The 11,609-nt window shown below is 32.6% G+C and overlaps 1 protein-coding gene across 1 annotated transcript; it reads left to right on the forward strand.

The window, feature by feature from the left end:
• Positions 1-9,800: 9,800 nt before the first annotated feature.
• Positions 9,801-11,338, forward strand: LOC132294638 (uncharacterized). Its single transcript, XM_059792556.1, has one exon. It carries the CDS (start codon positions 10,069-10,071, stop codon positions 11,014-11,016), a length of 948 nt encoding a protein of 315 aa, XP_059648539.1. The 5' UTR covers positions 9,801-10,068; the 3' UTR covers positions 11,017-11,338.
• The last annotated feature ends 271 nt before the right edge of the window (positions 11,339-11,609 follow it).

An 11,609-nucleotide genomic window follows, 5' to 3' on the forward strand; every position in this document is an offset into this window, starting at 1 on the left:
TTTTTTGAGGAATAGTTATCCATATCATTCATTTCCTCTCCACTAAAGTCATTCAAACATTTTATTTTATTTTACTTTATTTTTTTTTTAAAAATCATCACATCCAAACGAAACCAAAGTTTTTAGGCCATCTACAGCGGGCTTGGGGAAGCCCTTTTCCCCAAGCCGAATGGCCCATGGTCACTCCATCAGCCTAGAGGTATTGGCGGGGGCCCACATCAGCTGGCGGGTTGGTTCTTGGAATCGCGCGAGGCCAAGCCTAATCGGGGTAAATTTTTTTTGTTTTTGCCTTTACCAAAAGGACGATGTTTTGCGTGAAGTTTTTTTTTTTTTTTTTTTTTTTTTTTAAACAGTCAGGAACAGTGGGCAACATGGTTTTTTTTTTTTTGGAAAAATCCAAAAATAGGTTATTTTGAGCTCATTTTTTTTTAAAAAAAATAAAAATAAAATAAAATTCATTAAAAAAAATATATATTGTTTAGGTACTATTTGGCCAAAAAGAAAAAAATATTTGATTTGAGCCAAAAATAAATTTTAAAAAATATATTGCTTTAAATATTAAATTTCTGGCACAAACAATACATTTGGCCGTTAAGACACTGTTTGGCTGATACAAACAATGTTTTAACGGCTATATATATATATATATTTTTTTTTATGGAGTGCATGTTTTTAGAGAGCGAAAATTCGGAGAGCTTGGTGGAGTGCATTTTTTGAGAGTCAAAATTCGGAGAGACTGGTGCAGATGGCCTTGCCCTTTATAAGTCACAATCTGTTTCGGATTTGATGTGAAATAAGAATTCACGACAAAATTACAAATTTATCCTTTTATAATATTTGGTTAACGGGTCCGTATGCCCAAAAATAGAAAATACTAAAGTGTGTGATTAAGTACAAAAGGCCAAATCTAAAGGAGATATTAAAGTAATAAACATTGAGTAGTCTATTCACAAGTAATTTGTCCAAATTTAAAAAAAGATAAGTGTAATTTATGCTATTACTTATTAGCAATGTCAATTTAATGACATAAATTACATATATATTTATTTGGGAAAAAAGAGAGTCACGGAATGAGTTGGAGCTCACTGCTTAAATGGCATGACAAAATATATTGTCTTGACATTTATAAGGGGAGAGACAAAGAAAAAACAAAAAAAAAAAAAAGAAGAAGGTCGAAAGAGAAAAAATCAGAATATGCACGAGTGACATGAAATTAAGGGACTACGCACCTGTTAAGGCCCATAGGAGATGGAAAATAAAAAATAAAAAATAAAAAAAAGTTAGGGCAAGTTTCAGACGACACAATCTGCTTCGACACTCCGCAGGGGGCAGCCTCCGCTATCTCCTCAGGTGACAAGGTATGTTCATCCTCTCTCTCCTTTTGCATGGATCGATCTTTTATATATGTTTCTTTCTTTCGTTCATCTCATCATTTGATTTGTTCTAACTTTGGTTCCTTTGATTCGGGCCTTTACACTTGATGGTGCAGAGAGTCTGGATGCTGGAAATCAACCTTGTGAATTAGCCAACAGAAAATGGAAAATAGTTAGCGGGTGCCGTGTTTGTGATATTGCTGTTCACAGGGAACATCGCATAAAGCATGGATCTTTGAATGGTTATTTACCTTTGCATGGTGGCTATAACCCAAAAGAAGTAATCAAGACTTGTGCCTACTGCCGCTCATTTTTCCAATACGATTATGGAAATGCTCCTAAATGGTAGCATGGTTTTTGCACATCTGACTCAATTCAGGCCCGTTTTCTATTAAAGACCCCCGCGCCCAATCGATTGCAACCATTTGGAACCCTCGCAAATCTTTCTTTGATTCTAGTGATAGAAATCTCTTCTTCTTCTCTGACAATTAGCTGCTTGTCTCAATTTCAGATGGTTGCCATAATATTGTTCATGGTTCCCGCCTTTCCTTCTGATTATAGTTGTTATGTTTGGAAGCACCATTTTGGATTGGAATTCCAAATCCACGTTGTTGATTTGTTGTTCTCAAATGTTTTGTTGGGGTTTTGTGGTCTAAATGCTGTGGGCTTTTCTTGGACTCCAGTTGTGCTTTAGTTTCTCTCCTCTTCTGAGCGCTATTCTCTGGAATATCCCTGGTATAGCTGTACAATTTCTTTCGTTTTATACATATAATTTGTTAACTGCCTCTGCCCATATATCTATATATACACACACACACATATATATATATATATATGTTTTGCCTAAATGAATAGATTTGTTGGTGGAAAGGATTTACCGGTTCTTATTGAACTTATTAGCCAATTCATGCAAAGATTGTTTTGGACTACAATTTCTTTCCAATTCAAGATTATTTTGAACTGCAATTTCTATCCAATTCAAGGTAGCCGACCAAGTTTTCATGCCCAATTTTAAACATATTTGCTACTTGTACAAACTGACAAAGCTACATGGGGTAGTTGTTCATCTTTGATAATTTATGACAGTTCAAAAATTTTGATTTATGCAAGATGAAATTATAAAAATTATTATATACCGAATTTCATCTTGCATAAATCAAAATTTTTAAACTGTCCAACACTTTGCCCTCGTTTAATTCTCGTTTAAAATTTTTAAATTTTCATTTTGTATGTATACAATTTTAAAATTCTAAAACAGGTGGAGGTTTCTGATCTTAATATTTTAATCAGCCCTTTATTTTTTTTTTCATTTTTTCCCTAGTAAAATCTTTCTGTCATGTTTTTTCTTTGGTACTGGACGTTTTTTCTATACAAAATTTTTTGTTGCTTAAATTCTTAACAAATAATTTTCTAGCTACTCTTCCTTCCCATCAGAATGGAGATGGCAAACCATTTGTTGCTTAAATTCTTAACAAATAATTTTCTAGCTACTCTTCCTTCCCATCGGAATGGAGATGGCAAACCAAATGACTAAATGGTCCAGCTGTATCACTTCTTCTTCCCTAAAGGGGAGGTGGGGGGTTCAAACCTCGGTGGAGGTTGGATGTGTACGTTAATAAAAAAAAATAGAATGGAGATGGCAAAAAAAAAAACATAATAATAATAATTATGAAACTTTGATTCATCTGCAATTGAGGGAGTAGCCAAAATCTTTTATTTGTGTTTCCTTTAATTGGGTCTAGTTTTGTCATTTCATTTTAATTATATTTAATGAGAATGTAAAAAATTGGCAAGTCAAATTGCTTATGTCATTGTAGTTAGATTAAATCCTAAGACTATAATTAAAAGATGTCCAATAATAAAGTAAAAGCGTGACTATGAATGATGCTTTGAGGTCAATAAAGAATTTCAACATTTTATAGCATGGTGTACTATTTTTTTTTTGCCGCTATAATTTTGAAACAAATGATTCAATTTCGACCATTCATCATTATTTCTTTCTTATCTTATTTCTTTTCTGAGATACAAAAATGTAAGTATTCAATTAGTTCGGACTTGTTTAGTGTTGAATTGGGGCCAAGACAAAAAAAAGTTCTTATATTGACCAAGCTTCTTTTGATGAAATAAGGACGAGTGTGGATAGATAGATTAAACAAAAAATCCAATTTCTTTTTTTTGAGATGGATAAAAAAGACTTATGCTAGGAAAGATTTAAGTCCTTATTTTTTCTTCTGAGTGATAAAATCAGAATCGAATGAATAGGGGTAATTCATCTATTGAATTTACAAGCGAAAGATTTTTCATCTCTATGGGATTAAATCCCGAGTTATTGCGAAGTAAAAAAACGATGAGATTATGGAAGTAAATATTCTCGCATTTATTGCTAGATTCCAGTTATCGAATTTCTTTTGTGATTCTGATATGTGGACTATTTCACCGATTTTAATTTCATGCCTCGAATAAAAATGAACTTTTACCATGAATGCTAGAATTCTTATATTTTTCTTTTCAAGGGATTGGTACGTGTCTTAATTTATAAAAATTGAAAACCCAACCCAACATGTTGGGGGTATAATTCACATACCTTCTTGGCCCAAACTGATACATGGCTCATGTATTCTTGGTCTTCACCTACCTTCTTGGCCCAAACCCATAGATGGCTCATGTTTTCCTGGGCCTTTTTCTCATTTCCAGTACAACAAGCCACTGACCCAACTTTTCATTTTGTTTTGTGCAATACTAGTCTACAATTCTGGCTAGCTAAATAATATGACTAACCAATACGTAAAATAGATATGAATAATGTCTTAGTATCCAAACATATATATCACCGAATGGAGATCCGAACGCTCCCCATTCGGTGGTTGGTTATGGTGAGATTCATTATTGGACTCACTTCTTCTCTAAATATTTATTGGATTCGGTTCTCATTGATCACCTTGTATTAGCATAGAATTGTGGGTTAATATTCAGTTCTTTGTTTAATGCAAATCATTTGGTAATTTTGTATTACTAGCCCTATATTTCATTGTTTTTGCGTGTGAAAATATTAAAAATTCATTGAAATCAAGACTCTTGAACGCTCCTCCATCTCCAATCAATAGAATACAAAGAAAAAAAAAAATATGAAAACGGATTTCAAATTATATATGGATCCGTTTGGTTAGTTAAAAATTGATGATGAAAAGTGAAAGAAAAGAAAGTGAAGTGAAAGAAAAGAAAATTAGTTTTCTATTATCCATTTGGTTAGTAAGAATTTTTTTTGAAGAAACTTGTGATAAACTGTTGTTCAATTAGTTTGGATAGCAAGAGAGTAAAAGGAAAATGATTTTACATGTCAAAATTATCCTTATGAATTTAATAGTAAAATAATAATAATAATAATAATAATAATAATATATACAATTAAATAATATTAATAGTAGTAAAATAATATATACAATTAAATTACCCTTATGAATTTAATAATAAAATAATATATAATTGGATTTATGAATAAATATATATGTTCTGAGTATTTGGTATTTTGTCTCTTTATATAGTTTTTATTTATTTATTTATTATTGTTTTGGAAAGTTTGTATTATATATTAGGACTCTATTATTATATTAGTTTAATTTGTTTTGTAAGTGTAGCGAAGAATTTTAATTTGAAGAGTAAGAGAGTTGTAACCAAATTAGAATTATTAATTTGTATAAGAAAACTCTCCTTTTGTGAGTCTGAAGAAGGACAAAGAGAAACAACTTATTAGGGTATAAGAGAAAACTAATATATAATGACACAACTAAAATTAAAACTTTCACGTGTTTTATGGTGAAAACATTTTAAAGAAATCAAACAGTTGCGGGAATATTATTTTCTTAAAAACAAAAAAAAAAAAAAAAAATCACGCTAAACAAACTGTAAAAATTTTAATTTTTTTTTTTAATTTAGTTTCCTTACTCAGTTCATGATAACCAAACAAACCCTATATGATTAAATGGGTCTTCCAATTCATTAGCTGGTCATGGTCTAAGCCTAGAGGCTACAATTAATACAATTTGTAAAAAGGTTGGGTGAAATTGAAAGGCTTTTACTGCAAAAGCCCACAAAATCGTATTATTTTCTTTGGGTCTAGAAGTTTGGATCCTCTCCTTGACCTGTCCTGGCATGCGTAAAAAGAGTAGAGGTAAAAAACTTACCTCCGTATTTTGTAGGTAGTAAAATGTATGTATTGTGAAAAATATAAATAATATTTTATACAATTGGGTTGACCCAAATATTTTATACAATTGGGAAGCTCTTGCTTGCCTTGCCGGAAGAAAGTTGTCCAGAACGAAACGGAGCTCTACAAGTAAAGAGGATTTTTATATTCTTTTTATCAATATACTCTCATTATTTAAAATTATAAAAATTTTATATTTATTCTAAATTTATAAAAAAATTAAAAATGAAAAATATATACTTTTGTTGATTGTTATTTCTTTCTCTCTCCTCATTCTTCCCAATTTTGGGCGAATATATGAACCATCACTCATTATTTCTTCCCCTCTTCCTTTTCTACCAACCGAATACGAAAAAATTATTTTATCCACCCTATCATCAATCCCTCTCTCCAAACAAACACAACAAACGAGTTAGACTATGACATTAGTTCTGATAATATTTGCCGAAAAATTAGATATCTTGTTTGCTATGTTTATACAATTCTAAATTATTTTGTGTTTGATTAAATGGTTATTTGCTTTTATTTTATTTTATCTTGATTAAGTTATGGATTTGAAAAAAAGGGTTGGACTAGATAAATAAATCTTGGACCACCAAGAAGGAAGTGTGGTTGACTTTGAATTATCGACTAGTTATATATATATATAATATTATTATTATAATTATCACGTGAGTGAGTGAGAGAGAGATTGACCTGGTGTCGTGTTATGGAGAGGAGAGTAAGTTATTTTTTGTTGTACAGTTACTTTTGTAATGATAGAGAGGGAAATGTTCACGGAATCACAGGTGATATGAAGATAGCTTGTGTGCCTCTCTCTCTCTATATATATGTATGTAGATGGCAAAGTGATTGATGGATCTTTTACCCTCCATGATAGTTGTAGGTATAGGGTTCATAAATAGCATAGGTGCAGTACAAACTAGGAACAGATCTCTTCCTCACCATCCCTAAAGTCAATTCACACCACATCTCACGTGTCAACCTTCACTTTTTCTTTTGTCCCCTGCAGGTATGAAAACGTGGTGGGTTTGGGCGAGTGTATTCTCCCCACCCTGTAACTGTATAAAAATTTCACATCTATTCTCGTCCAAAATTGAAAAAATGAGAGAACTTTTCGCTCCATTTTCACCCCGCCCCATTTAAGATAAAATTTATCTTTTATTTAATTTTTTTTATTAATTAAAATTATATAATTATTAAAAAGATTCATAAAAAAAGAACAATAAATAATTTAACATAAAATTCAACATTCAAAACATTCTAAATGGTCGTGCAACTTACTTGTTTCAGATTTTTAGATTTAGTTGCAAAACAAACTATCTTAATATATATACTAATGAAATAAGGGTACTAATGCGAAATATATATACTAATTAAATAAGGGTCTTAAGTAATTTACTTATCTAAATGGGGCGGGGCGACTTCCTCCCGTTCCCTCACCAAAATCGTGTAGGTTTTCAATACATCAAATCATTCCCGCATAAATAAGATAAATGGTCCCCTAAAATTGCTAAAAATGGGGCGAGGCGACGGGTTGGTTACCAGCGGGGGTGGGGCAAATTGCCATCCCATCCCTAGTCCTCTATCCCCCAATCTAATTTATTCTCTCACACATTTTCTACCCTTCTCAACAACCTTTCATCACATTTAGTCAACTAGCTTGATCAAATTGGCGCCATTTACATATCATTCATTTGCCCAAAGGATAATACCTTAATACAAACAATACTCATTTATTCATCGGACAATACATAGTTTGGTGTAGTATTGAGAATTCTTAATACGATTATTAAACAGGTCGTATTTGAATTGAACTATTTACTATAACATTCTTAACTCGACGCGACATGGTTACGATTCACAAACACGAATTGCATTATTGCTACCCGACCTCTAAACCATTAGCACTCGTGAATCCATCACTCCTTCCAAAACAGTCCACTTAAAATAAAGATAAAGTTCGAAAAGTTAAGGTTCTATTTTATTTATTTATTTATTATTATTATTATTAACTTTACCAATTTAAACTTGCATCGGATTTATAAAAGTAAACATCAAATCTTGATGACCTGCTACAAGAGATTTACTGATTTAGTAATTTATTCACTATTAATATAATAAAAATATATTAAAATTTATCATTTTAATAAGTTACACTACGAATTTCTTAATTCGGGAGGGCGCGGGAGTATATGATGATCTTTTATTTATTTATTTTTTTAAAATTAGTACAAGTTACAAGTTTATTTATTTATTTTTTTAAAATTAGTACAAGTTACAAGGTTGCATAAGTAGATGTAAAATGATCAATTTGCTTATTTTATTGCGTAGGAAAGAAATTATTTTCTTTAATTTCAACATGTGGCTATGTCATGCTTTTTGTTTTTTTTATTTAGGAAAAGCAATGACGCGGGGTAAAAGAGAAGCAGTGATAGCGGTATCTAGCTTTTATTTAAAAAAAAAAAAAGAAGAAGAAGAAGAAGAAGAAGAAGAAGAAAGGGTAAGAGCAATTTCAATGGGATGCTATTTTCAAAATATAACATGTAGATTTAAAATGGGTTCTTCAATGATATATCAAATGGGCTGCCAAAATATAACTTTGCCAAATATAACATAACATATAACTATTGCCAAATCTACTATTACTCTCTTCTTTCTCTCTTCCCTTTTGTATGGGCTGCTAATTTGATGATGGGCTGTCAATTTGGTGTCGTTCTTGTGTATATATATATAAGCTAAATAAAATACAAATACTCACAAAAAAAAAAAAAAAAAAAAAAAAAAATTTATTGAGTTAAAAAATAACATTTTGGATGATATGCACTATTAGAGTAGAATTGCTAAAATATTGCATTTTGACGTTGTAACTCTTCTCAAAATATAAATTTGGTATGCAAAAATGACATTTTGCATTGGAGATGGTTTAAGGAAACACTAGTAAAGTCCTGTGTACAATGTGTGTATATATGGAAATATTTCCATATTGGATTTATACGGAAATATTTTTCTAAAGTATTTTAGAGGACTTATTTTTCTTCTACGTTTAAGGTATGGGTAATTTTCTCCATGAAATAAAAAACAAAAATAATAATATAATATAACGAAAACAAATTTAGTACACATAACGGAGGCACAGAGAAACTATACAGGTTCACAAAATAATAATAAAAAATCTTTGAATCCACGGAGCTTGGGTAAGATAACTTGGTCAGTAATTTTATTAACGAAGGAATAAATTATTCTGATACGTACTAACAACTCGAGGCTAGATTGTATAGAAAAATATACAACAATCTTGAAAACATGATTTTCGGAGTTTTAATTTAGCCGAAAATAGCCTCATCAAAATTGTCATAAAAAAGACTAAGAATAAATTGATCCTAAGTAACTTAAAAATAAAATTTTATATTTAGATATTTATTAAAATATACCTAGTCTATATATATTTTAGTAATAAACTTGACCTTTATTTATATTATTTAATGCGAAAAATGGGGTGTCATGAACATTACTGCATTTAAACAGTTGAACATATTAAGCATGTGAAATGTGAAAGTTAGCAAGAAAATCCCGAGCCCTCATTTTGCTACTGTCTGAATAAAATCCCCAGTTTTCGTCTTACCTTTCTTGCTATGCTATACCGCCTCAATCTTCGGGTATTCTTATTCTTCTTCTCGCTTTTAAATCCTTACTGATATATATTTTATTCAGGTTTTGCATACTTTATTGTTATGATTGGGCCCAACAATTATAAGTTGGCAATGCAAAGACCTTTTTTTTTATTTTTTATTTTCTTCTCCGATCTGAACCTTTCATTGAGCTCACGCTTATTTCTGGAGTTTTTCTGTTCAATTTCTTTGGCCAATATGGGTTTTGTATATATATATATCTATATATATGGGTTGAACACTGAGAGAACCATGTATGAGGAGAGGGAGAATCATGTGCCTTTCCATATAAAGATCATTTTAGAAAACGCATGAATACTTGGTGCGTAATAATTTTTGCTGACCAGTTTAAAATTTGTGCTTTGATATAGTTTTGCTTATTGGGAAGGGAGAATTACTTGGATGGAGTAGATTCTGAAAAGAGTAAGTTTGTTTTGAGTTGTTGTTATTATTATTATTATTATTTTATCTAATTAGTTAATTTGTGGTAGGAGGACAATAAACTCATTATTTTTCTTTTTTTTATAGACTTTAGCTAAAGAATTTTAATTCTATTTTTTTTTTTTAATTATTAACAGAAGAACCGCACCGGCTGTCATCTTGCTCTAGTCAGATTTGGTCTGGACCAACCCGACACAAAAATCAAATCCAAAACACGGGTCATAGGGGCCAGTAAGGGCCGGGAAAATCCGAGCCACATCCTCAATCACACCATTCATTTCGTTTACCTCCTTCTCCCCAACTCCAGATTAGTAGAGGGTCTTCTTTCTCAACACTTCACGTTCAAGTTCTTCCCAACACTGAAATTAGGGCTTTAAAAATGTCAATCCTTCAAATTTCACTGTCGATCCCAACACCACACCCACATAACCTCTCATCTATGGTTTTGTCTGGCCCAAACCCTATCTTCCTCGTTTCGAAGCTCTCTCGCCTATCAATCAACACGTCCAAAACGGCAAGGATCTATATGGGAGGCGGTCCGAGAACATACCCAGGTGGCGTATCGAAATGGCAGTGGAAGCGAATGCAAGCAAACAAATCCAAACAACTCCTCAAGGCCAGACTCACCCGCGAGCGACAAATCTACGAAATGCGAAAGCGGGCGGAGCTGAGAGCGGCTGTTTCGGAGCTCGAGAAGCCGTGGGAGGTCGTTGAGAAAGCGCCGACGCTATTTTCCGTCAGAGCTGATGAACAGTTGAAGGTATTGGCCGATAGATTTCAAAAGCCAGGTGGGTTCGATTTGTGGTCCGAGAAAGATGGCCCCCAGTTGTTCGACACCGTCGATGGGGTGCCCTCGGCGAGGTTTTTCCCTAAAGGGGTTGTTCATAGCATCAAACCCTACGGGAAAATTGCTAATGATTTGGATAACATGAAGGAATTGTTGAGTTCGTCTTCAGAACCCGAAATTGGTATACAACGAAATGGGAAAAAGAATCCGAGAGGATTGAGAGGTGGTTCACGTAGTGAAAGTGAAGTTGAACCAAACAATTCGATGGAACAGTTTCAGGGAAGGAATGGAAAGGGTAAATTTAGGAAGAAGAGGAACAGAAGGCGGCCTGGGGTTGAACATTCTAATGGCTTGAACGGGTTGGATTCAGGACAAGTTGGTTTCGATATGGAAAAACGAGTGGATACTCCACCCACGCACAATGCTGATAGTCGGTTTAGCAGCGGTCGAGTTTCACGGAAACCCAAAAGCTCCAATTCAGGAGTATATGATATGAGTAGGCAACAAGATGGGAGTTATGGGTTTCAAGCACAGAACTGATAATGTGGCTCAAAATGTAGCTCTAAGGATGCTGTTGAAGCTGAGTCATTTTAGCATTAGTTTGTCTTGGTAAATAGAGGTCGATGAGAGGTGAAGAATTGGAAGTTGATCAGGTAATTACCATCAATCTTCCAACATGTACATCTGTATATTTGCATAAAAGCTTTAATTTCTGCTCTGTGAATTGTATATTAAATCATATTGAGCATGGATTGTTTTTGTTAAATGGAATTTTCAGCTGCAACCAATGTACCCTCTATCGTCCGAGATTTTTATTTTTATTTTGACAAGCAATTGCATTATTCTTATTTTATGTTGTATACTTGCTAAATCTCTTTTCGGTAGGTTTCTATCAGAACTTTATGTGGAACTCTTTATTTTGGTATCTGAATTGTATAAATACAAAAGCGACCAAATTACAAAGCAAAGTCGGGCACACCCTTCTGCTTACAATTTACAAAATGAGGCAGGCATTGTCCTTGTGAATCTAAAAAAAACTGGAAATCCAGCCATGAACTTTTCAAGAAACCTAAAGAATAGCTAAAACTAGAGGAATTTCTGTGGCACGAAAGGTCTAAAGTTTACTGGCTACT

Source organism: Cornus florida, unplaced genomic scaffold, assembly GCF_030987335.1.
Source record: "Cornus florida cultivar Cherokee Brave unplaced genomic scaffold, ASM3098733v1 CherokeeBrave_3.0.0_Hap2_Chr02, whole genome shotgun sequence".
In the NCBI taxonomy this organism is placed as follows: domain Eukaryota; kingdom Viridiplantae; phylum Streptophyta; class Magnoliopsida; order Cornales; family Cornaceae; genus Cornus; species Cornus florida.

What these genes read in the sequence shown, in the direction of transcription:
- LOC132294638 (XM_059792556.1), top strand. Translation starts at nt 10,069, where the DNA reads ATGTCAATCCTTCAAATTTCACTGTCGATCCCAACACCACACCCACAT.